Source organism: Misgurnus anguillicaudatus, chromosome 23 (genome assembly GCF_027580225.2).
Source record: "Misgurnus anguillicaudatus chromosome 23, ASM2758022v2, whole genome shotgun sequence".
NCBI classification, from domain to species: Eukaryota; Metazoa; Chordata; class Actinopteri; order Cypriniformes; family Cobitidae; genus Misgurnus; species Misgurnus anguillicaudatus.
The window spans coordinates 32,779,785-32,807,680 of record NC_073359.2 but is presented as its reverse complement, the minus strand read 5'-3'; the positions used below and the strand labels follow the sequence as shown (position 1 = coordinate 32,807,680).

At 34.9% G+C, this 27,896-nt stretch overlaps 3 protein-coding genes and 1 long non-coding RNA gene across 5 annotated transcripts; all 4 read left to right on the top strand.

Moving 5' to 3' along the window:
- Positions 1-27,860, top strand: LOC129452877 (uncharacterized). 2 transcript variants are annotated; one of them, XM_073861600.1, is made up of 5 exons: positions 1-424; positions 641-961; positions 1,126-1,464; positions 4,188-4,499; positions 27,587-27,860. In XM_073861600.1, the coding sequence occupies exons 1-5, from the start codon at positions 379-381 to the stop codon at positions 27,730-27,732; spliced, it is 1,164 nt and encodes a 387-aa protein (XP_073717701.1). In that variant the 5' UTR covers positions 1-378; the 3' UTR covers positions 27,733-27,860. The 2 variants fall into 2 exon arrangements, 1 of the variants encoding a protein (XP_073717701.1); XR_012365741.1 differs by lacking the exons at positions 1-424; positions 641-961; positions 1,126-1,464; positions 4,188-4,499 and adding an exon at positions 26,532-26,993 and having other exon boundaries at positions 27,587-27,709.
- On the top strand, positions 6,031-7,700 carry LOC141359234 (uncharacterized). The gene is made up of 2 exons (XR_012365642.1): positions 6,031-6,310; positions 7,622-7,700. It is a non-coding gene; the product is annotated as an uncharacterized lncRNA (long non-coding RNA).
- On the top strand, positions 9,067-19,731 carry LOC129452900 (uncharacterized). The gene is made up of 4 exons (XM_073862384.1): positions 9,067-9,222; positions 18,653-18,982; positions 19,116-19,403; positions 19,613-19,731. Exons 1-4 carry the CDS (start codon positions 9,165-9,167, stop codon positions 19,729-19,731), a joined length of 795 nt encoding a protein of 264 aa, XP_073718485.1. The 5' UTR covers positions 9,067-9,164.
- On the top strand, positions 22,537-24,816 carry LOC141359326 (uncharacterized). Its single transcript, XM_073861607.1, has 3 exons — positions 22,537-22,763; positions 24,046-24,357; positions 24,449-24,816. The coding sequence occupies exons 1-3, from the start codon at positions 22,718-22,720 to the stop codon at positions 24,799-24,801; spliced, it is 711 nt and encodes a 236-aa protein (XP_073717708.1). The 5' UTR covers positions 22,537-22,717; the 3' UTR covers positions 24,802-24,816.
- Positions 27,861-27,896: the final 36 nt, after the last annotated feature.

Below are 27,896 nucleotides of genomic sequence, written 5' to 3'. Positions count from 1 at the left end.
CGCAAGGACTTCTGGGTTGGTAAAGTGCGCGAAGCCTGCTGCAGTGTGGGCTTCACCGAAGACCGCATCAAGGGTGCAAAGGGGGCGCTAATGAGCATACTTCAAATCGTAAAAATTACAGATGGGTCACCCTATGGACTCGTAGACTCAGTGAGTACGCGCAATTTAAGGCCACGAGATCCACATGAAGTGCGCCATTTCGGACAGGGCCAGACTGTAGAGGGAAGCAGTGGAGACAGACTCTGCATTACACCAACCGGATATTTCACATGCTGACACCAGTGAATCTCCATCAGTATAAAAGTCTCTTTGTATGGTTTTAAGGTGGCTGTTACTGACTAACGCTCAGAGATCAGACACTAAAATACTTGACTCAACATGAAAAGGTTCACTTTACTCTTCATCGCCTTTTTATCCATCAACGGTAAGTTTGTTTATCAACATGCAACAGTTTTGGTAAATGTGGATTTGTTTAATAATATAATAACTGCAAGTGGTTTGGGGTTTATTATTTAGGTATGTATGTATATCATGTTTTATTGATCCAGATATTGATATTAAATGATATTACTTGGTTTGGTTTGATTGTAAAAGGTTTCACATGGTATTGTATTCAGATTGTTTCTGTTTGTGTGTTCAGGTGTGTTTGGTGATGAAGTCAAGACAGTGTTGGTGATGGAGGGAGATTCTGTTACTCTACACACTCATCTTACTGAAATACAGACAAATGATTTCTTAGATTGGAGGTTTGGTGGGAATGAGAAACGCATAGCTCAAATAAACCGTGAGGCCAATTTGATTTTAGTATATGCTGAAGTTCTTGATGGGAGATTCAGAGACAGACTGAAGCTGAACGATCATACTGGAGATCTCACCATCACAAACATCACAACTCAACACACTGGAGATTATAAACTAGAGTTTACCAGAGTGAGGATTACAAGAAAAACATTCAGAGTTAGTGAGTATATCAAGCTTTACATGAATAACCCTTATGAAAATTATGTTATTATTTCACTTTTACCACAAAAACATGGTTAATTTTCGTAATGGAATTAAATACATCATTATGGTTTTTATAATGAATGTAAAGTCTCTGTCCATCATTTTCATTTCTTTCTACAGATGTGATTGATGTTGATACAGATGAGATGAAGTCAGTGTCAGTGATGGATGGAGATTCTGTTACTCTACACACTGATGATCCTGATATTAAGAAATATGATGTGATACTGTGGAGGTTTCACTCTATTATAGCTGAACTCAACAGAAACACTGCTTTCTTCTCTACATATGATGATGTTCATGGTGTGAGATTCAGAGATAATCTGCAGCTGAATGTTCATACTGGATCTCTCACCATTACAGACATCACAACTCAACACTCTGGACTTTATGAAGTAGATCTCAGCAGCACCAGTGGTAGTTATACCATACATCAGTCATACACAGTTACTGTCAGTGGTGAGTCTTTTGAGTCTACTTTTGTCTAGTTTAATCTGGTGTGTCTCATACATCCTAAAAAGTGAAGCACCTGGCTCTTTGATCACCCCCTGGTGGTTGGCTGCAGCACAAGTCATAAACCCCACCCTCTCCATTCAAACAAATGGGACACTGCTCTAAATAATAAAAAAATTACACTTCCAATATCATTTTCCAAAATATGTTTTTTTCTTTTAACTCATTCACCGCCAGCCTTTTTGAGAAAAGTTGCCCACCTGCATTTTTGTGATTTTAACAAAATTTTCACAAAATTCCTTGCAGGAAAAATTATTTTCTATAAATATATAAACATAGAAATTATATCAAATTAAAGAACACACCCTCTGCTTTCAAACAAACAATAAACAAACAAACAAACAAACAAAATGGGGAAAAAACGTTTCATTATATATTTTCTTTTTTTTTTACTTAATTTAACCACTGAAATATGGATATTTCTCTTCAAAAATACAACATTTTGAGCAAAAAGCTTAAAAAATTGCGTTTTTGTAAAGAAATTTATGTTAGAGATCAGACTCAGAATGACTATCAAACATAAACGAAGTTAAAATAAATTATTAACTCTTTTTAACTTATGTTTTTGATAAATTCGTTTTAGCGCCATCTGCTGGATAAAAGCGGTATTAAACTTTCACTTTGAAATTCGTCCAGAAAGGCACATTTATTAGTTAAGTATGAACTCATAAATGACGAAATAACTCGTCAATGGCGGTGAATGAGTTAAGATAGTTGTTATCACGCTGATATATGTTCAAGTGTTCATTTTTGTGCTTAGTTTTATTTTAGCTAATTTGATGCTATAGAAATGGGGCGTGTCGTTATGATTGGTGTGCTTGAATTGGGCACACGAGCATTTGGGTGGAAGTTTGAAATACCGCGGCTCCGCCTTTGGCTCCATGGACGATTCCTTCTGCACTTGCCCTGGCTCCAAACCATAGACCAGGGTTCCCCAAATTTTACCCTAGAGGGCCAGAGCACTACAGAGTTTAGGTCCAACCCTAATCAAACTTACCTGTTATTTTCTAGTTATCATGAAGAGATTGATTAGCTTGCTCAGGTGTGTTTGATCAGGGTTGGAGCTAAACAGTGCTCCGGCCCTCCAGGGTAAGATTTGGGGAACCCTGCTATGGACTGTAAAAAAAGATGAATGTAGTATCGTCACCCCTAGGTTCCTGAAGATTGTTTTTGAAGACTAAAGTAGGGGCGCTTGCCGTCACAATCTTGCCCGCACATCACTCGCAGACAGTGCCGGGCAGTAGCTTCACTACAAGTAGCGAAGCTAGTAGTTTAACTACATTTTTCAGTAGCTTGGCGGTAGCTTAGCTGCTTTCTAAATAAAATAGCTTTTCGGTAGCTAAGCTCTTTTTTTGACCAAGTAGTGAGGTAGCTTCCACACAAGCTACAATTTTCCAAACATTTCTGAAGTCATCCTGAATTTGAGAATAAGCGTGTCATTTTGAATCGACACAGGACGTCGTTTGTCACGTATGTTCGATTTCTGCAGCCTTCCTTCATTCATACATACAAAACATTACCACTCGCATTCTGTGAAGACTCGTGCTACCTCTGATTGGGTTATGTCATCAAGCCAAGCTAATATAAAAACATGTAATAAATATTACAATTAAAACACTTAATAGAATGTGCTTTGGCGGGCACCTCACAGACTCTGTGCAGGCTACCTACCGCCCGCGGGCACCACGTTGGAGACCCCTATGTTAAGATATGTCAGGGCCAGGGGTTTCTTAAATTAAGGCAGCTCAAACATGCATTTTATTCTGGGAGTAGGATAAGACCTGTCCAGCAAACCGCCCCATAATGTAAAGTACCTATGGTATTACCAAAATGCTAAATGGAAACTAAATAAATAATAACATAATAAAACTGGTTAAAAGTAGCTTGGATGTAGCAAGCTACTATTGATGTAGCTTAGCTTGCTACATTTCCCAGGGGGGTAGCTTCAGTGTAGTGAAGCTTAATTTAATGTGAAGTAACTGGTAGCTTAGCTCACTACATTTTCCAAGTAGCTTGCCCAGCACTGCTCGCAGATATCCGAAAATGGGTAAAGAGGCGGGGCATGGGTGAAGCTGAGGTGGTTGCTTGCTGAAACCATGTGCCCCTAGCTCGACTCTAGTGACAACTCACTCAAGCGGCCCCGCCCTTAATTATGCAGAACTGTAAGGCTTAATATAAGTTATACGGAGGATTTACAGAAAAATTCACCCCCTTACAGTTGTCATGAAGGGTAAAATTAGCTATATAGACCAAAAACACTTGTTGTAAAAGGCTGTAAACATATTATTTTCTACTGTAAAGTTGGGCATTTTAACATGGGGGTATATGGGAACTGACTCCCTTTTGGAGCCAGCCTCAAGCAACCAGTCGATGAATTGCAGTTTAAGTCACTTCCGTATTGACTTCATCAGAGAGACGTTTTTATGTTTCATGGTTGGACATTTTGGCTTCAATTCATTACAATGGAAGGAGGCGACGTTGCGTCGCCCATCTTTTTTACGGGTTTAAAATACTGTAGCCGTTTCTCAATTTTTGTTATATTCATGTACAAATGTACAGTAGGTGCTTTTAAAATTTATCATTTTCATTCTTTCTCCCAGTGTGTTTGTTTTTCAGGATTGTTGTATGTTCATCTGACTGTAATGTTCATGTCTTTGGTGTTGTTACAGGTAAAGTGACGACAGTGTCAGTGATAACGGGAGATTGGGTCACTTTAAAGACTTATACTGAAATACAAACTTATGATCTGATACAGTGGATGTTTGCATCTGACCATGAGTTTAAGATAGCTAAAATATCAAACAATATGTTTGCAGTATATGATGGTGCTGATGGGAGATTCAGAGACAGACTGACGCTAAATAATCAGACTGGAGATCTCACCATCAAAAACATCACAACTGAAGATGCTGGACTTTATGAACTGAAGATGAGCAGCAGAAGACGATCCATTCAGAGGAGATTCAGTGTTAATGTCAGTGGTGAGTAACTTTTGTCTTTAAAAGCATTAATTCACCTAAAAATGAGAACGTTGTTATTAATAACTCACCCTGTCCAAGTGAGTAATGCAACTCACAACTGTCAAGTTCTTATAAAGACATCCTTAAAATAAATCATGTGACTACAGTGATTTAATCTTTATTTCATGAAGCGACTAAAACACTTTTCTGCTCATGAAGTCTCTGATGCATATTCATGAAAGTATAGAACATACACACCATCCTGGGATAGACATGTAGTTGTATGCCAGTCAAATGGCATTTTTTACGGAAAGACATTTGATGTCATTTTAAGCTCAGTTTTTTATGCATTCCCCCATATTGTTCATGTTATATTGTGGCACGTTAATATTGTCTCAAAAAATTAACTAAAGTGGTTTGTGCCCCTAAGTTTTTCCAAAATGAAGTTAAAGTAGAGCCTTGTAATGAAAGTAAAAAAGAAACTAGTTGAACATTACATTGAGTTACATTAATGCATCTCTCTCTCTCTTTTATTACAGAAAGAGGTCTGTCTTCATATGTTATAGCTGGATTATGTGCTGGTGTGCTGGTTATTGTTGCTCTAACAGCTGCTGGTGGGGTTTACTGTCGCCACAGGTTTCCTAAAGCAACAATACAAACAGGTAAGAATCATCTACAGATTAAGAAATAAATGGATATACTTGATATACACTTTGATTTGAAGTGGATCAAAAAAGTTCATCTAGATAAGATTGTACCAAGCCCCGGCCTAACGTGACATTGGAGTAAAAAAAATCTAAAGTTTATGTGCTCACGCAAAACCTTTATGTGCAGATTTTTTTTAAAGTTTAGTTTCACGTGCGTACGCGAAAGTTTCACATGAGCACGCAAAACTAAACACGGTAGTTTCACGCACGCACACGTAACTACACTCTCCATGTCCTATTTGGGGGTCCGTAAGATCAGGTATTATTCAAACAACTTTTATAAAAGGTTTTGATTCACTTTAAATGTTGACTAGTGTATATTAAGTAAGGAATAATTGACAACGGGCCATTGAATTATAAGAAAATAATGCACACCCAGGGTGGTTATGCGGCACGACGCTAAGCGGAGTGCTTTTTAAAAAAATAATTCAAATGAGTCAATTATTCCTCTTATACCACGGTTACCAAAAATATTGCTCTGGTGCCTATTTTTATAATAAGCGGAATAATTGACTCTAAAAATTATGCATGACATTTTCTTATAATAAATGGCCTGTCGTCAATTATTCCTTACTCATTAAATCATCTTTTGTGTGTCTTCTGGAATTGAATGTCGAGGGTTTACACTGATTTAATATCAAACATGAGATTCTTTGTATGTCTGAGCCAGATCAGTCTTTATAATCAGATGATGAAATATGATTTGTAAAGAGACTATAACATAAGAATTTAAACTGATCATAATAATAATAAAATTATATAAGTGCTAGTGATAGATGTATATAATCTTTGTATATAATTATTTATAATGATTGTGTTTTTTTTAATGGATTACAGTGATTAAGGGACATTTTGTCCGTCTTAAGACTGATGTTCATAACATAAAGACAGATGATGTGATCGAGTGGAAGTTTATACCTGGTGCTTTTCAACAAACCCTCATAGCTAAAATCCAGAATAACAACAAAACCGTTGATAAGAGATTCAGCAAAAATGCAGAACTGAACAAAAGGACCGGATCTCTCTACATCTCAAAAATCACAACTGATCATTCTGGACTTTATGAACTAAAAATCACCATTGATGGAAAAACCTCATACAAGAGATTCAGAGTCATTGTCACTGGTAAGTAACTACAATATAATTATTCACAATCATCTCAGATCTGCATATGATATAAAAGTTTGATATCATAAATGACGAGATGTGTTTATGAATATCTAATAGGGGTGCACCGATAAATGCCGATGTACACTAATAATACGTGGCTGATAACTATTCTGAATCGCACAGCTAATATTATTTACTATTTCATGTACGACAGCTTTTGATCAATAAATCCTTATCAATCTTGAATCACTGTTAGTTTGAGTCGTTTATTACATGCATTTGATAAAGCAACACTCCTCAAACATAATCATTATACATATTCTTTTTTATAATGAAAATAGCTGAAAAGGTTTTAAGAACAGCAATATAAATATATCCTTAAAGGTGCCGTGTGTAATTTTTAGAAGGATCTCTTGACAGAAATGCAAAATAACACACAAAACTATATGATCAGGGGTGTGTAAACACCTTTCATAATGAACTGTTATGTTTTTATTACCTTAGAATGAAATGTTTTTACATTCCCCTTACATGGAAGACGCCATTTTGTGCCGCCATGTTTCTACAGAAGCCCCTTAATGGACAAACTTTTTATACTAAGTTGTCTCCGAAGATGACATGTTTGTCCGCTGATGTCTACTGTACCTTCTCTATGCGTTTCAAAAGCGAGGGGTGAGCAGTGAACTGAGCCATTGGTTGCAATTCACAACCTCACCACTAGATGCCGCTAAAATTTACACACTGCACCTTTAAGACATATACTGGAGCTGCGTGTTATCTGCGTGTGTATGGTTCTTTATCTGCAACGCATATTGAGTTTCTGCATGAGAGCGCCCTCTGGCTTTTGGATATAGCGGCATTTCACCGTATTTCATTGAGAAGCATAGCAAGCATCATCGGACGATATATCGGTGCACCCCTAATATCTAATTACTTTAGCGCTTTTCACATCTTTTTTAAACTGACTTTAGACACTGCAACCTTTGACATAGGTTTGAAGGACAACATTAATGCTGGGTTATGAAACTTAAGCACTGCAAGTGTGGATTAACCCCTTACTACACTTTTAAAATTATGCCGTTGAAGAATGTGATGGTAATTTTCATTAACGGGCCGCATAAAATAGTTTTGCATGCAGTCATTGTTACTGATCAAATTATAGGGTTTGGATGTACATAGTGTACAGTTTGAAGGATTATTAAGTATAGACATGGAAATACATGATGCTAGAATGAAAGTTGGAAGATAGATTGCTCATTTAAAGATGTGTGACACTTTTTACTGTCTGATCATCTGTTTTGTGTGCTAACAAATTTTTTTTTGCAGAAAAAAATGTCTCTTTGAAGAAAAAGAAACGAACGATGTCAGAGTAACAGGATGAGCATCACGAACGCACAAGCAACTTTTAGCTTATATGAGCATCAAAAAACATACCTGCTCATAAACTTATATTTTAAATTATATTTTGCAAGACATAGACAATGTGTACTGAATGTAATATTTGCTGTTTCACAGTCATTTCTTTCACGGTATATTTGAATATGAGCTTAATATCTGCTGAAATGGATGGATAATATAAGTAGATGTGTGTGCCATTTAGTCTAAATGATATTAAATCTTGAGGTCATAAAACAGTGTGTTTTTATTAAAACGGTCTGATGTCTTCCTTGTTCTATGAAGTCCCTCCTTCAGAAATACATATCGAGTTCTGATTGTGTAGTTTGTTTAGTGTGTTGTGATTCGATAGCAGCTTGGCTTGCCGTTAGCTTAGCTGACAACTGATGTATTCCTGTGGGCGGAGTTTAGTCAGAAAACTGTTCGAGTGACATCATTAAAGCAGGAAGTAGAGGGCTGTAGTCCAAACCGGCCATTCGCTGTAGGCTTTGAATTCTGTTATATATCTGTTATATATATGTGAATTCTGAAAATATATCGCCTGGCAGTGAACTTTGATCTTTATAATTTTACAGGTATTATTTATGCTATTATAGCAACATTATACACTAACTAGGGCTTAAAAATTAGATCAGAAAGAATGTGACCTTTAAAGTCTTATTGCATCAAAATGATTGATTTGTTCATCAGTAGTTGATACCTTTAGTCATCAGACTTCACCTTTGACTTTTATAACACAGACCTTTGTGACATAATGAATGTAGACAGAATGTAGTAAAGAATAAATATAATTCATAAATATACACAGATGCTATGTACACATGTGCAAATTAAATAAATATTGAATAAATAGTTGCAGCTTCTAAAGCAGAAAAAAACTTCAGTAAAATTCAGCATTGGTTGCAAAGTCAAAAAGTGATTATTATATAGCCTAGAGTAGACATTCATGCATTTGTGTTTGAATATTAACCTTCAACATTATGTCACAATGTTCACTGTAATAGCACTTTGTGTATATTAAAGCTGGACAGGAAAAAAGTGACTTACAGTTCACATCACTCAAATGCACCCACAAACATCAACTAACAGACAAACACACATCTCACGTCTGCCAACACAACAAAACCACATTACTTTCCACATCTATTGAATGATGTTATCATGCAGAAGACAAGTTTTAACTTTCTTACAAAACAAAACTGAATGATATAAATATTTGTGACACTTTTCAGGTGAAACTTGTTTAGCCTTGCATTTGTTTATTTGTCAAACATGCATGTTTTCACAAACATGTGTTTTCACTTATGACTTATTAAACTAGTTTAGTGCATGATGATCACATGAGTTTTAGAGAAATGACGTGTGTGTTAAAACTGATGGTGGTCTTGTTCGGTTGTTAAATCCAACGGAAGTCAGCAGCATCGACCACATCACGCTCATATTGTCTTTAAGACTTTTACAGACCCCTGAAGTGATGAAGAAAATGTTTCTCATGTTTGTTTTTCTCTGTTTGTGCTTCTGCTGTCTGATGGGTGAGTTATACATGTTTTATGATTTATAGATCAGATTTACATTTACTTCTGTTTCCAGATGAATGACTTTAAATGTGTTTGTGTGTTCAGGTGTGTTTGGTAATGAAGTGAAGTCAGTGTCAGTGATGGAGGGAGATTCTCTGACTCTACACACTGATATTAAACTACAGAGAGATGATTTGATATTCTGGAGGTTTGGACATCAAAATTCTGCCATAGCAAGAATCATTGTAAAGGCTAAAGAGATCTCAATATTTGATGATGTTCTTGATTGGAGATTCAGAGACAGACTGCAGCTGGATAGGACTGGAGATCTCACCATCACAAACATCACAACTTATTACTCTGGACGTTATCAAATAAACATCAGAGGCAGACAGAAGATCTCATACAGAGTCAATGTTACTGTCTGTGAGTAAAGATTTGTTGTTTTGTATTATATTAAAATATTTCGACATGTTAGCTGTCATGATTTATATGAATGTGTCTTGGATCCACTCATATAATAAAATGATTTCTGTTTATTCTCTCATGTTTTTCAGCTCTGCCCATTCCTGTCATCTCTAGTTACTGTCCACAAAACTCATCATCAAGCTCAAATTGTGTGTTGTTGTGTTCAGTGTTAAATGTGAGAGATGTGAGTCTGTCCTGGTATAAAGGAAACAGTTTATTGTCCATCATCAGTGTGTCTGATCTCAACATCAGACTCTCTCTATTTCTGGAGGTTGAATATCAGGATACAAACACATACAGATGTGTACTCAACAATATCATCACAAACCAAACTCAACATCTCAACATCAAAAATCTCTGTCAGACGTGTTCAGGTGATGTTTGTGTTTAATCGTCTGTTACACTTTTTTTTAACCAAGATGCTTTTTATTAAAATTTAAGATGAGGTTTATAAGTATTTCTATCATTTGTTACCTCCAAATGTGAGTCAATCACTCCGTAGGAAATGATGTCATACTTGTCATCATTTTACCTTTAAGGTTAAAACATTTTATTTGTTTTATTTTGTTCTCTCAGATTGTGTTTGCTGTTGTCATGTTTCTGAAGCTGTGATCCGATTGGTGTTCTCTGCTCTGGTGGGTGTGGCTACTGTTGCTGTTCTGGTTTATGACATCACATCTAGCAGAACTAAACAGAAGAAAACATCACAGACACCATCAGACTGACACTGATCAACTTTATATTCTCACATTTAGGTGCTGTTGTGGATTTAAATGTTTGAGTTCACATTTCTGTTTTCTTTACTAACAACTGAAGCAAGTCTTGGGATGAAATGTATAAATGCTTTAATGTGTACTGTATGTGCTAATAAATTGATTCTTCTGGTTAAATTGAACTGAAATAAATGAACTGTTTTTGGCGTGTAAATGTGGATTTAATTGTCCCTCTTTTGTTATAATATATTGATGAGTTGAATTTAAATAATAGTTATTATTATCAAATGCATAAAAAACTTACTGTAGATTTAAATGGATGTTATTTACTGGCAACAGTTTGTTCAAAGTTAAATAAACATTAAACATTAACAAGACTTTATTTTTATTTTTTACTAAAAAAACAGCTTCATGCAAAGCATTCTGGGAACCAAAATCTGAAGAAAAAAAAAACAGAAAAGGTTGATGAGGGTTTTTCGTTCCCAGAATGCTTTGCATGAGGCTGTTATTTTAGTTTTATTCTGTTCAGCGCCTGAAAATAGTCCCCTGCTATTGAAAGTAACCAAGAGGACCATTTTTAATTTTCTGTCAGTCTTAGTACACGATGTAACTAGAAGAGTCAAGTATCAAAACTCTTTGGTTATTTCTGAGCGCAATGCTAATGGTCTAATCAGATTCAATGGATTGTGCTAAGCTATGCTAAAAGTGCTAGCGCCAGACCAGGGGCCTCATTTATCAAATGTGCGTACGTACAGAAGTGTGCGTAAAGTGTGCGTAGGAACAGTTTTACGCAAAGTGTGGAATTTATCAAATTGCACTTATACGTAGAAATCTGTGTAAATATACGCACACCTCTGAGTATGCGTACGCAGAGCATCTAGTGGTAGAATAGCGATACTACACAGGACCCTGTTCCAGTGAGTAAAGAAGTGTCTATTTTTTATCCACAAGCAGGTGTTAAAAATGATTAATGTCAGTATGGTAAAAGCAAATAAGTATAATGATTTATTTGTGATATGTATCTGTATCTGTAAAAGCTCTACATGTGATTTGTATAAATGAAGTCTCCGACAAATGCTTGACACAGTGCAATGGCTTATCTTGCGTTATTGGAAGACTTGGCAAATAATCATTCCGCAGGTAGCGCGTTTTCAAAGCGCTGGTTATATGCTGCTGTCCAAGGTGGAAAGTTGTCTGTCCTCCTCCAGTTGCACTCGTTTCACGTCGGTGTGCTGTGACGCGTTTTTTTTTTTTTTTTTTTTTTGCTGATAATTTAAAGTCAAACCACTTTTTTATTTTTGGAAGTGTTCTCTCCTCATATTCAACGGAATTAAACTCACTGGTAACATGTTCCCATGTAGATTTGTTTTCTTTTCTTAGTCATTCCTCCCGCACTAAGTAAACCAAACAGGATGTGTTATTAGGATTTAACCTCATCCACCAGTAACTCAATTTCTGTGTCTGTAAAATTCCTCTTTTACGCTGTCTTTGTCATTATTGTGATGAGGGAAAAAGCACAACCACGTGACATATAACGGGAGGTGTTGTCACCATATATGGTTCATTGGAGGCGTTTCGGAATGCAAATGACTATGAACATGCACGAGCATGGTGCTTAAGAACAAGTTGGATTTATCATCAAGGATTACTTACTGATGTGCGTACGAACCACGTGCGCACGTTTGATAAATCCCGATTTTTTTGTACTTAGGCACATTCTAAATTTCATTCGTAAGTACAAATATAGAACATTTTCTACGCAATGTTGATAAATGAGGCCCCTGGAGATCAGCTGAATGGATTCCAAAACGGTGAAAATCAAATGTTTAACTATTTAAAAAAAGTGGAGTGTCCCTTTAAACTACATTCAAAACATCTCTAGTTAAAGTCTTATTGCTTTAAAATGATTGATTTATTTATCAGTAGGTGATACCTTAAGTCATCAGACTTCACCTTTGACTTTTATAACCTTTGTGAAATAATGAATGTAGACACAATAAGCTAGTACAGAATAAATATCATTCATAAATATACACAAATGCTATGTGCACCTGTGCAAACTGAATAGTTGCAGCTTTCAAAGCAGAAAAAACTTCAGTAAAATTCAGCATTGGTTTCAAGGTCAAAGCGTTAAAGTGATTATTATATAGCCTAGAGTAGACATTCATGCATTTGTCATTGAATTTTAACCACATTGTGTAGAATTGAAGCTGGACAGGAAAAGAAAAGTGACGTACGGTTCACACCACTCAAAAAACACACAAATGCACACGCAAACATCAACTATCAGACAAACACACATCTCACATCCACCAACACAACACAACCACATTATTTTACACACCTATTGAATGATGTTATTACTCATGCAGAAGACAAGTTTTAATTTTCTTACAAAACAAAACCAAATAATATAAGTTTTCGTGACACTTTTCAGGTCAAGTTGGCCTCTAGTGTCTTTTTTTGTTTAGGCTTGCATTTGTTTATCTGTCAAACATGCAGTACACACGTATGTTTTACTCATGCTTTTATTTATTTAATTCAATTCAATTCAATTCAATTTTATTTATATAGCGCTTTTCACAATACTCAATTGTTTCAAAGCAGCTTTACATTAATAGAAGCAGTAAAAGCACAGAAAAACGACAGATAGCATAACATAATACACAATAGCATAAGCAGTCAAATTTGCTGCGGCTATGACGCGACATTATGAGCGAGCGTATTACTAATGTAACGTCTAGGAGAAGAAGCTAAGTTAAGCCAAAGCAGGCTACCTCCCCGGGGTAAAAAACCCCCTAGGAGAAAAAAACAAAAACCCCGGGTTGTTTAGCCGAGGAAATAAAAATAAAAGTCCTAGGAGGGAAAAACCCTTGGGAGAAAATAAAATTTAATCCATTTTAAAACAAAGCTTTATTTCTCCTTAATATTTTAAAGCAATATGTTAATGAAATTTCATTTAACTAGTTTAGTGCAGGATGATCAGATGAGTTTTAGAGAGATGACGTGTGTGTGAAACTGATGGTGGTCTCGTTCAGTTGTTAAATCGAACTGAAGTCATCAGCATCGACCACATCACGCTCATATTGTCTTTTAAACTCAAGTAAGACTTATACAGCCATCTGAAGTGATGAAGAAAATGTTTCTAATGTATGTTTTTCTCTGTTTGTGCTCCTGCTGTCTGATGGGTGAGTTATACATGATTTATGATTTATAGATCAGATTTACATTTATTTCTGTTTCCAGATGAATGACTTTAAATGTGTTTGTGTTCTTCAGGTGTGTTTGGTGATGAAGTGAAGTCAGTGTCAGTGATGGAGGGAGATTCTCTTACTCTACACACTCATATTACTGAAATACAGAGAGATGATCTGATAGACTGGAGGTTTGGACCAAATGAGACTCGTATAGCTGAGGTCAATAAAGAGGCCAATAAGATCACAATATATGATAAAGTTCTTGATGGGAGATTCAGAGACAGACTGCAGATGAATGATCAGACTGGAGATCTCACCATCACAAACATCAAAACCACAGACTCTGGACTTTATCAAATAAACATCAGAAGCAACAGACTAACCTCATACATATTCAATGTTACTGTCTATGGTGAGTTAAGATTTGTTGTTGTGTATTACATGAAAATATTTTGACATATTAGCTGTCATGATCTACATGAATGTGTCATATGAATTCACTCATATAATAAATAGATTTCTGTTTGTTCTCAAATGTTTTTCAGCTCATCTGCCCGTTCTTGTCATCACTAGAGACTCTTCACAATGTTCAAACTGTTCATTATTGTGTTCAGTGTTGAATGTGAGAGATGTGAGTCTGTCCTGGTATAAAGGAAACAGTTTATTGTCCAGCATCACTGTGACTTATCTCAACATCAGGCTCTCTCTATCTCTGGAGGTTGAATATCAGGATACAAACACATACAGATGTGTACTCAACAATACCATCACAAACCAAACTCAACATCTCAACATCACTCATCTCAGTCAGACGTGTCCAGGTGATGTTTGTTTTTAATCGTCTGTTACACTTTTTTTTAACCAAGATGATTTTTATTAAAATTTAAGATGAGGTTTATAAGTATTTCTATCATTTATTACCTCCAAATGTGAGTCAATCATCCGTAGGAAATGATGTCATACTTGTCATCATTATACCTTTAAGGTTAAAACTTTTATTTGTTTTATTTTGTTCTCTCAGATTGTGTTTGCTGTTGTCATGTTTCTGAAGCTGTGATCCGATTGGTGGTCTCTGCTCTGGTGGGTGTGACTACTGTTGCTGTTCTGGTTTATGACATCACGTCTAGCAGAACTAAACAGAAGAAAAGATCACAGACACCATCAGACCGACACTGATCAACTTTATATTCTTCTCACATTAAGGCACTGTTGTGGATTTATATTTTTGAGTTCACATTTCTGCTTTCCTTAATAACAACTGAAGCAAGTCTTGGGATGAAACGTATAAATGTTTTCATGTGTACTGTATGTGCTAATAAATTGATTCTTGTGGTTAAATTGAACTTGTATAGGAGAAATAAATGAACTGTTTTTGGCGTGTAAATGTGGATTTAATTGTCCCTCTTTTGTTATAATATATTGATGAGTTGAATTTAAATAATAGTTATTATTATCAAATGCATAAAAAACTTACTGTAGATTTAAATGTATGTTATTTACTGGCAACAGTTTGTTCAAAGTTAAATAAACATTAAACATTAACAAGACTTTATTTTTATTTTTTACTAAAAAAAAACAGCTTCATGCAAAGCATTCTGGGAACCAAAATCTGAAGAAAAAAAAACAGAAAAGGTTGATGAGGGTTTCTAGTTCCCAGAATGCTTTGCATGAGGCTGTTATTTTAGTTTTGTTCTGTTCAGCGCCTGAAAATAGTCCCCTGCTATTGAAAGTAACCGAGAGGACCATTTTTTATTTTCTGTCAGTCTTAGTACACGATGTAACTAGAAGAGTCAAGTATCAAAACTTTTTGGTTATTTCTGAGCGCAATGCTAATGGTCTAATCAGATTCAATGGATTGTGCTAAGCTATGCTAAAAGTGCTAGCGCCAGACCTGGAGATCAGCTGAATGGATTCCAAAACGGTGAAAATCAAATGTTTAACTATTTAAAAAAAGTGGAGTGTCCCTTTAAACTACATTCAAAACATCTCTAGTTAAAGTCTTATTGCTTTAAAATGATTGATTTATTTATCAGTAGGTGATACCTTAAGTCATCAGACTTCACCTTTAACTTATACATCCTTTGTAAAAATAATGAATGTAGACACAATTGGCTAGTACAGAATAAATATAATTCATAAATATAAACAGATGCTATGTACACATGTGCAAATTAAATAAACATTGAATAAATAGTTGCAGCTTCTAAAGCCGAAAAAACTTCAGTAAAATTCAGCATTGGTTGCAAGGTCAAAAAGTGATTATTATATAGCCTAGAGTAGACATTCATGCATTTGTGTTTGAATATTAACCACTTTGTGTAGAATTGAAGCTGGACAGGAAACAGAAAAGGAAAACTGACGTGCGGTTCACACCACTCAAATAAACACACAAATGCACCCACAAACATCAACAAACAGACAAACACACATCTCACATCTACCAACACAACAAAACCACATTACTTTATTGATATTTATTGATATTTTAAAGCAATATGTTAATGATTTTACATGTTATTTAACTAGTTAAGTGCAGGATGATCAGATGAGTTTTAGAGAGATGACGTGTGTGTGAAACTGATGGTGGCCTCGTTCAGTTGTTAAATCGAACGGAAGTCATCAGCATCGACCACATCACGCTCATATTGTCTTTCAAACTCAAGTAAGACTTTAACAGACCCCTGAAGTGATGAAGAAAATATTTCTCATGTTTGTTTTTCTCTGTTTGTGCTCCTGCTGTCTGATGGGTGAGTTATACATGTTTTATGATTTATAGATCAGATTTACACACTCTAAAAATGGTTGGGTTAAAAACAACCCAATTGGCAACCCAGCGCTGGGTAAATATTGGACAGAACACATGCTGGGTTAAAGTAACCCAGCAGGTTGGGTAACACATTTTAACCCAGCAGGTTGGGTTGTGCCAAGTTAATAGTGTTATTCTGCGGTTGTTGGTACATAATGGTAAAGATCATCACCTAATTCATTTACTAATCAAAACTTTATTTTCTGTCAAAAATGTAAATGGGATCCAGCACTTTCAGAGCAGTTTGTCATTAAGGAGTTTTAGAAACTTTGGACAAAAATATCCATTGTATAGTTGGGATGCCCAAACATCAAGAATCAGACTATGAATCTCAACCATGGTGACAATTAAAATTGTTTAAAAAATCCTTATTTATCCATGCTGCAGTGCATGCTGGGAGTCCTGAATGAGATTTGTAATTTGTTAATACCCAGCATGCATTGCAGCATGAAGTTTATCATTTCATTGTCACCATGATTGAGATTCATAGTCTGATTCTTGATGTTTGGGCATCCCAGTTATACAGCAGATTTTTTTGTCCAAAGTTTCTAAAACTCCTTAATGACAAACTGCTGTGAAAGCACTGGATCTCATTTACATTTTTGACAGAAAATAAAGTTTTGATTCGTAAATGAATTAGGTGATGATCTTTACCATTATGTACCAACAACCACAGAATAACACCATCAACTTGGCATGTTCATAACAAATGTGGCGCATCAACACAAAGTCAACACAACCAGGAAAAAACCAGCAAGCAAAAAGTCAAGTGTCAAGAGACCAACCAAAACAAACACCAATCACAACAAGGGTGACTCAAAACGAAACAAAACATCAACATCTAAACCTAGTAAGTGAATTGAGTTTTCTACAGCAGTGTATTTACTGCATACAGAAGTGGTGTTTTGTAAAATGGTGAAGTGCAATGTTTCTCTATCATTTACATAACAGTCAAACAAGTCAATATAATAAACAGTTGTTGTTTTAAACATTGTGTGAACATTAAAATATGACATTGTCATAACGTTTAAAAATGGTAAAATGTAACATTACTCTAACGTTCAGACAACAGAAACATTCCTAGAACTTAAAAAAAACTGGCCGCTTTTGGCGTTGGCGGAGTGTTTTTGGGAGCATTCGGGAGCTTTCAGGGAACGTTCTTGGAACTTTTTATTTCTAGCTGGGGAGGCTCATGTGCTTCGCGCCCTTGATGTTTGTCATTAAGGAGTTTTAGAAACTTTGGACAAAAAATATCTGATTTATAATTGGGATGCACAAACATCAAGAATCAGACTATGAATCTCAATCATGGTGACAATTAAATGAAAAACTTCATGCTGCAATGCATGCTGGGTATTAACAAATTACAAACCTCATTCAGGACTCCCAGCATGCACTGCAGCATCGATAAATAAGGATTTTTTTAACAATTTTAATTGTCACCATGGTTGAGATTCATAGTCTGATTCTTGATGTTTGGGCATCCCAACTATACAGCGGATATTTTTGTCCAAAGTTTCTAAAACTCCTTAATGACAAACTGCTGTGAAAGAGGTGGATCTAATATACATTATTGGCAGAAAATAAACTTTTGATTAGTAAATGAACTAGGTGATGATCTTTACCATTATGTACCAACAACCACAGAAATACACTAATAACTTTTCATAACAAATGACTTAAAATGAAACATCAACATCTAAACCTAGTAAGTGAATTGAGTTTTCTACAGCAATATATTTACTGAACATTCAGAAATAATGTTTTATAAAATAATAAAATGCAATGTTTCTCTATCATTTACATAACAGTCAAACAAGTCAATATAATAAACAGCTGTTGTTTTAAACATTGTGTGAACATTAAAACATGACATTGTCATAACGTTTAAAAATGGTAAAATGTAACATTACTCTAACGTTCAGACAACAGAAACGCTCCCAGAACCCAAAAAAAACTAGCCGCTTTTAACGTTGGCATAATGTTTTTGGGAACATTCTGGAACTTTCAGGGAACGTTCTTAGAACTTTTTATTTCTAGCTGGGTCTTCAAACAACCCAACATAATAACCCAGCAGTTTTAACCCAACACCTAGAAATCTGAAACTACCCAAAAAGTGTTTAAAAATGTAAAAAAATAACCCAGCAAAACAACCCAACAGACTCAACCCAGCATTTTGGGTTAAAAAATAACCCAGCCATTTTTAGAGTGCATTTATTTCTGTTTCCAGATGAATTAGTTTAAATGTGTTTGTGTTTCAGGTGTGTTTGGTGATGAAGTGAAGTCAGTGTCAGTGATGGAGGGAGATTCTGTTACTCTACACACTGATATTACTGAAATACAGCGATATGATCTGATACTGTGGAGATTTGGACCTCAAGAGGATCTCATAGCTAGAATCAACAGAGCAGCAAACAAGATCTCAATAAATGCTGATGTTCTTGATGGGAGATTCAGAGACAGACTGCAGGTGAATAATCAGACTGGAGATCTCACCATCACAAACATCACAACTCAACACACTGGACTTTATAATATAACCATTAGAGGCAAACAGAATACCTCACACAGATTTAATGTTACTGTTTATGGTGAGTAAAGATTTGTTGTTTTGTATTACATAAAAACATTTTGACATATTAGCTGTCATGATTTATATGAATGTGTCATATGAATCCACACATTTAATAAATTGATTTTTGTTTGTTCTCAAATGTTTTTCAGCTCGTCTGCCCGTTCCTGTCATCTCTAGTTACTGTCCACAAAACTCATTATCAATCTCAAACTGTTTATTATTGTGTTCAGTGATTAATGTAACTGATGTGAGTCTGTCCTGGTACAAAGGAAACAGTTTATTGTCCAGCATCAGTGTGTCTGATCTCAACATCAGACTCTCTCTATCTCTGGAGGTTGAATATCAGACTAACAATACATACAGTTGTGTGGTGAACAATTCTATCGGGAATCAGACTCAACATTTCAACATCACTCATCTCTGTCAGACGTGTTCAGGTGATGTTTGTGTTTATTAGTTTGTAAGTACTTATATATATTGTGACCTCCATATGTGAGTCAATCACTCCAGAGGCACAGGAAATGATGTCATACACCATTTTACCTTTAATGATATTCAGAGTAATGGGTCAGTGTAAGTTTTTTTTTTCTCAAATGAAAGCATTGAAACGTTAAAACATCTGATCTGTTTCATTTTGTTTTTTCAGATTGTGTTTGCTGCTGTCATGTTTCTGAATCTGTGATCCGATTGGTGGTCTCTGCTCTGGTGAGTGCAGCTACTGTTGCTGTTCTGATTTATGACATCACGTCTAGCAGAACTAACTGAAGAAAAGATCACAGACACCATCAAGCCAACACTGTTAAATTGAACATTCTCACAATTAGGTGCTGGTGTGGATTTATATTTTTGAGTTCATATTTCTGTTTTCTTTAATAACAACTGAAGCAGGGTTAATGCCAAAGATATTATTGAGTCAAATATATGGACACAACATGGACAAAAATAAATGTGTGCTTCTTTTGAGATGAAATGTATAAATATTTTTGTGTACTCTATGTGCATTTGAAACAAATTGATTTCTTGTGATTAAATTGTACTTGTATAAGAGAAATAAATAAACTGTTTTTGCAGTGTAAATGTGGATTTAATGTCCCTCATAAAATGTGTGTTATTTTAATATATTGATGAGGTGAATTAAAATAATGATTATTATTATCAAATTATCAGATTAAGTATTAATTGCTTAAGAGTTTAGTCTAAATTGTTACCAGTGTTGGGGGTAACACATTACAAGTAACGTGCATTACGTAATAATATTACTTTTCTGAAGTAACGAGTAAAGTAACGCATTACTTTATAAATGTACACATTTAAGCAATATCGCTCTCGGAGTCGTGTGATATAGCTCTATATCATCACGGCTGTGATTAGGCCAGAGGCACGAGGCCGGAGGCAATCACAGCCGTGATGATATAGAGCTATATCACACGACTCCGAGAGCGATATTGCTTTTATACAACAGTTCGACGGCACACGTTTGAAAAACGAAAACTAGAAAACAACAACGGAGTTATTTTAAAAGCCTCTTTGTTTGAGAACTACTTCTTCCGCCACGGATTTGAGAGCGGCCAGAATGACAGGAAACACTTTCGGCTGCTTTGAATCTCATATTAACTCAATGGACGGAGCAGACGTTTCTTTATATTACCGTTTCTTGGTCACAAAGTGTAGTTTTAAGATTAGTTCAGTCGAGAATGTATATGTATTATATTTAAATCTGCAGTCGATTAGTAAAGATAGCGCCTGTTTGAACGTTTGCTTAGTAAGATTCGGTACGAATGAGAACCAAAGCATGAGCGGACGTCAGTGTTCACTCGCCCCGCTGACCACCGCCCTCTCTGGGCTACATCTCTGACAGGGATTCCCTGGCTCTCATGTTCGCCTTACTATTGGTTTCCCATTTACTCTTAACGCGATACGAGCACTCGGTTATTATTAGACTTCGTTCTTGTCAGTACTTTATAAAACTGTTTTTTATAAGTGTCAGAGAGATGTTTTTGCATGCTGCTTATAAATATACCAGTGGCGATATTCTCATAACATGTCTTAATAGTCACGTCGCGATTAAATAAATGATCAATGTCCACATTTAAAAGCTGCGGTGCTTACCTGCAGTTCCACGGTGTTTTCGCGTTCTGATAAGAAATATAGCTCCAGAAAAAATGAGTGTTTACATTCCTCTTTCCAAGTGTTAATCGTCCACGCGATGTGACAAGACATTACTCCCATTAAGTTTAACATCCAAGAGCGCTGATCTTTGACGGAATAATAACTTCCGATTGGGATTCACAGACTGATTTACGAGCTAGTGAACTAATGAGACACACGGAGAGTGATTCAAACAGCGCGTCTGTGTTTTTCCATTCAGAGATGAGCCTGTTTAGAGGACCTCCATTCAAGTGGCGGAATGATACGAAAGGTGAAGCGGTTACTGTGTCGTTATCAGTACAATATCGCATAGCTCTTAGCCAATCAGATTCGAGAACCAGAAAGAACTGTTGTATAATAATATATAAGTTTTTTTTTTTTAAAGTAATGCAAGTTACTTTTCAGTTTATTTAATTCGATAAAAAATAATGTACTGAACAGAACTAAACGTAGTCAAGTAGAATTGCACAATCTATGTGCGCCTTAGCGGGAACAGTTTGAGTCAGAAACGGAGATGGCAGGCCAGAGCTTGACATTTTTGCGATGAAAATATGCAATTTCTGAATGCAGAACTTCATAAAAAACGCATGCAATGCCTGAAAGAGATCAAGCCTCAGCCAAGTAAGAAAAAGAACTCAAAAGTTAATTAAAAGAAAAGGAACTAAGTAACGCAATTAGTTACTTTATTGGGGAGTAACAGTAACTTTCCCCAACACTGATTGTTACAATTATGGTCATTTATTTATTTCATCTCAGTGTGTCATTTTGCTTTTGCACTTGTGTGTAAAGTATCATCTGTCATATCAGTCAAATATTCAGATGTAGATGTGAACTCATGCTGTGAACCCAATATGGCGCTCTACTGCTGCTTAAGATATTAGTGAGATAATTTCCCTTCTCAAACTCTCTCATTTTTTCTTCATGTTACTACTTTTGTGTGATGAAATGTCAAATATGCATCAAAAAAGCAACATTTTCAAAATTAAACTTTCTTTTGGGTCATGATTTGTCTTTGCCAAAGTCACGAGATCTGTCAAGTTCGGTTGTAATTCCACCCTTGGTAACTCTTCACTGCTAGATGACTGTAAAGTGTTTATTAAAATTCCTTTTAAAACATTTGTATTTTAAAGTCTCATTGCTTCAGATGGTACCCACTGACTTCCACATAGGAAAAACAAATACTATGAAAGTCAATGGTTTGGTTACAAACATTTGTTTTTAAATATCTTCCTTTGTGTTAAGCAGAACAAAGAAATTTAAACAGGTTTGTAACAACATGATGAGTACATGATGTCAACTTAAATTTTTGGGTAAACTATCCCTTTAAATGTTCTTCTGATGGAGTGTCCTGAAATGACATTTGTCACCCAACCCTATCTCTAAATGACACTCATGTTGTGTGAAATTTCCCATCACCCTCACAATACTAAAGAAAACAGTGGAGACAGATTCTGCATTACACCAACCGGTCATCCAATGATCATCAAGTCTCTTTGTCTGGTTTTGCGGTGTCTGTTACTGACTAACACACAGAGATCAGACACTAAAATACTTTAATAACTTTACGGCTCATCTTTATTATTTCTTTACCACCAACATCAAGATGAGGAAGATCTCTTTACTCTTCATCATCTCTTTATCCATCAACGGTAAGTCCATTTATCATTATTTTGGTTTTATTTGTTTATATGTAATAACTGCAGTCACATTTGGCAGTAATGTTTTTGATAATTACAGTGTTACTTTATTTTAATTTATTTTAATGTATGAATTTGGCAAATCCTTTAATGGAAAGCGATGTCATTTTAACATCCACATTTAATTATTGATCTTTAGAAATCGAACCCATGACCTTTGGTTTTGTTAGCTTTTAAGAAAATGTCTTTGATTCATATTATTATGTTTAAACATTGCTATAATATTTTTATTTACGTTCGTTTCAATTTAATTTGTTTATTATGAAAGACTGACGGCGCCATATAGGGTGTGGTAATGTATTGAATGATAAGTCGGTAGAAATGTTACTATTAAATAAAAACATAATTTTTGACTAGTTTTGTTCGCTCTTTTAAATTTTTTTATTTTATATAATTTGTTTCTTAATTTTGATCGTTTTTTGTTAAGATAAATAAACAAGAGCAACATAATGAACGCCTTGTGGAATTTTTCTACCGACTTATGGGTCAGACATAATTTGGGACTTTAAGTTTTGTTCGCTCTTTTAAAACGAATTTCGTTTTATATAATTTGATTCCTAATTTTAATCGATGTTTTGTTGTTTTTTGTTAATATAAATAAATAAATAAGAGCAACAGAATGAACGCCTTGTGGAATGAAGTGCGTGACAAATACAACAGCGGCCTTAAGAAAAGGCCAAAACAAAATGTTTGTCAGTTGTTATAGTCTTATAATACATTTTTAACTGATAGATTTCCTTAGGAAGACATTTAATTGTTTCAAATTGTTTGTGAGAGACGTCACATGAGATTATATTATGCAACAACTAACCGTGATTCGAAGCTTTGTTTCAATTGAACCACGTGCTTCAAAAATTATTCACGAAGCGGTCAAAACACCAAAATATGGCGCCCCCTGTTGGTGAAAATGTTGTAAAAGCAACAAGTTCTCAATCCAAACATTTAACACACCAATTGCAAAGTTTTTTCAAAAATATATTTTTAAAGAAAATAAATTCAAAGAAAATAGAATGAAGCCTCGTTTGGATAAAATTATGTGACTTGGCCAGTTTAAAAACAAAAGATTCGAAAAAGATTCATAAATGTTTTGAGGCTTCATGAAGCAATATTTCGAAATTGCCCATCTATACTGTCTTCATATTCAATGTAGAAATTACACGAGGTTTACTAGGCATGTTATCTTTTAACTGGCTGTTAGATTTAATTGTACTGCCTCTATATTTATGTGTTTCAGGTGTGTTTGGTGATGAAGTGAAGTCAGTGTCAGTGATGGAGGGAGATTCTGTTACTCTACACACTGATATTACTGAACTACAGAGAGATGATGTATTACATTGGTGGTTTGATAAAGACAATCTCATAGCTCAAATAAACAATGAGTCCAATTTGATTTTAATATTGGAGGTTCCTGATGGGAGATTCAGAGACAGACTGCAGGTGAATAATCAGACTGGAGATCTCACCATCACAAACATCACAACTCAACACACTGGAGATTATAAACTAGAGATCAATGGAGAGTCTACAGGACAGACATTCAGTGTTAGTGAGTATCTTGAATAATGTAGCCTACATACTTATTTTCTGGGTGTTATTTGCCATATCCTTAATTTTTGAGTAATCATATTTCTCTGCAGGTGTAATTCATGTTTATACAGATGAGATGAAGTCAGTGTCAGTGATGGAGGGAGATTCTGTTACTCTAAACACTGATGTTCTTGATATTAAGAAATATGATGTGATACGGTGGAGATTTCAACATGAAAACTCTCCTCTAGCTGAACTCAACAGAAAAACTGCTTTCTTCTCTACATATGATGATGTTCATGATGGGAGATTTAAAGGAAGACTGCAGCTGAATGTTCATACTGGATCTCTCACCATCACAAACATCAGAATCAAACATGCTGGACTTTATGAAGTAGATATCAGCAACAGCAGTTCACACACCATACATCAGTCATACACCGTTACTGTCAGTGGTAAGTAAATCAGATCCTACAATATAATAACATAGCAGGCATATGAGTGACCTTCAACGTTGAAATATGGTTGAAATAATTTCAGTTCTTGATTCAACGTTGAAGCAACATTGATACAACATTTAATTGCAAAATGTTAATAAAATGCGTAAAAATCAACTTTTGGATGAAACTTAGTTGAAATAATGTCAGTTGTTTGTTCAAAGTTGATTCAGTTTGGAAAATCAAAGGGTAATTCAATAGGTGGGAAAGATCTGATTCAGATCTTATGGCGCTGTGAATAATTCAGATATACTTTGGCTCAGTGTTCGAATTATGTCAAAAATGATGGGGTCCCCTAGCTAAGCCCCCATCATTACATTTTTTTTGTTTGTCCTGGATCAACATTTTAATAAAAATACTTAATTACTCTTAGCTCAAACCGTAATCGTACAGCAAAAAAATATATCTTCAAATATAATTTTAAATATATTTAAAAATATAAAAAATTGCCAAAAAATATGTGCTGAAATATATTTAGGAATATGTTCACAAAAATGTATTTTTCACCAATATATTAAATACATTTTTGGCCACTTTTTAAAAATATATTAAAAAATAAAAAAAATTAGCATTTATATTCACATTGCACTGAAAGAAAAATTTAGTTTGTTACAAACCTGTAAACATAAAAGGGTTTAAGATGTTAAAAGTGCATATTCAACTGTAAATATATACTTCTATATTTTGGCCAATAAACGTATATTTTTTGCCATATGGGTGGCAAAATTATAAATATATTTGTTTCCCTGAAATAAATTTAGAAAAATATGTTGATATATGAAAGTTAAAACCCATTATTATGTTGTCAAATTAAGAATATTTAATTAAGCTTGACTTTCTGCAAAATGTATTTGGCATATTTTAAAAACATATTTTGGCCAAATAAATAAATAAATAATAAATAACGGTGGTTATCTCGTTTTGCAACGAAACTCTTCATATATATATATATATATATATATATATATATATATATATATATATATATATATATATATATATATATATATATATATATATATATATATGATTAAAAAATATATATTTAATTTTTTTTGCCATATGGGTAACCATTTTTTACCCCTCAAATTATTGTGACATTTTTTAATTTTTAAAAGCCCCAAACCTAATCCTAAATCTAATGATTTGTAAATTCCTCCAAAAAACAGTGCAAGGCGAACTTGAAAGTTGCTTAGACAGAAACCTTTTGGATTCGATTTTTGTAAAATTGGAACAAATAATGGTCAATATTGCTTTGCTGCAGGGGAGCATGCAAATTTTAAATTCATTTAGTATTTTAATATGAACTAGGGGACCCATTCATTTTTTGTGCTTTAAAGAGGGTGCCTCAATGCTTAGTGGAGGTCAGGGACCACCCCAGGCCCCCCTCATTTTGAGCACTGCTTTGTCTATTTATTCCCCTGCTGTTATATGTATATGAATACATTACATTTGTTTCATATTCAGTCTGTTTATTTTTTTTCTCCGTCTTATTCTACAGTCATTCTCTTACACAATCTCAGTGAATCTCTGCACTTTGTCTTTGGTTCATGTCAGTACCATGAACTCTTTCTCTATAGCGTCTGGGTTTTGAATGGACAGTTTTGTGTTTCAGCTGATGTCACAGTGTGTGAGACGTTAATCATCAGGGTTTAATTATCATGGCAGTGCCTATGAGAGTCGACCTACTGCATGTTAAAATAATGGCTTTGGACAGATCTGAAGTGTTTAACATTTCACTGATATTTCACAAAATGTATAATATTCATATACCAATGCACAGTACAACAACTGCTTTATTTCTGTTTATTTAATGTTCATGTGTTTTGTGTTGTCAGTGGTAAAGTGACGACTGCGTCAGTGATAAAGGGAGGATCGGTCACTTTAAAGACTAATACTGAAATACAGAGCTATGATCTGATACAGTGGATGTTTGTACCTGATGATGACACACGGATAGCTGAAATATATAAATCAGACAATACATTTGCGGTATATGATGGTGCTGATGGGAGATTCAGAGACCGACTGATACTGAATAATCAGACCGGATATCTCACTATCATAAATATCAGAATTGAAGATGCTGGACTTTATGAACTGAAGATGAGCAGCAGTAGACGATCCATTCAGAGAAGATTCAGTGTTAATGTCAGTGGTGAGTACTAGTATCGACTAATCTTTATATTCAATTAAAATTCAATGTTGTCTTAAATTAAAATATTGCATGATTTTCTCACCCTCAAGCCATTCTTGATGTATATGATTATTTTGTTTCAGACAAACACAATCAGAGTTATATTAGAAAATGTTCTGGCTCTTCCAAGCTTTATAATGGTAGTGAATGGTGCTTGAGATTTTGAAGCCCAAAAAACGCATTCATCCTTTATAAAAGTAATCCACACGGCTCCAGTGGGTTAATAAAGGCCTTCTGTCCGACACAAGTGTATTCCAGCACATGACGTAGGACATATAACAACTCTCAACTTTTTTGGACTTCAAATCAGAAGCACCGTTTACAATAAGGGTCATACTTTGCCCTACTATTATAGACGCTATTGTCTCATCCCCCCCAAAAAATGATATATATTTGATATATTACCAAAACTCAATTTATAATTTTAACAATATTTTAAGCACCAACAGTGACGTTCTCTCTCTCTCTCTCTCTCTCTCTCTCTCTCTCTCTCTCTCTCTCTCTCTCTCTCTCTCTCTCTCTCTGTCTCTCTCTCTCTCTCTCTCTCATTACAGAACGAGGTCTGTCTTCATATGTTATAGTTGGATTATGTCTTGGTGTCCTCCTGGTTAGTGTTGCTTTAACAGCTGGTGTGTTTTACTGTCGCCAGAGGTTCCCTAAAGCAACAATAAGAAAAGGCAAGAGACAGATATACAGATGAAGAAATTTAATTATCTTTTTCTAGATCTCTAGAAATTAAATTTTTTAGATATTTTATTTAAAGATGAAAATGGGTTATTTGGCATTTAGCATTTTTAGCATTTGGTCAAAAAGAGACGACCCCAGTCTTTGTTAAATAAACCCAGAAAATGTTTAGATTTGACC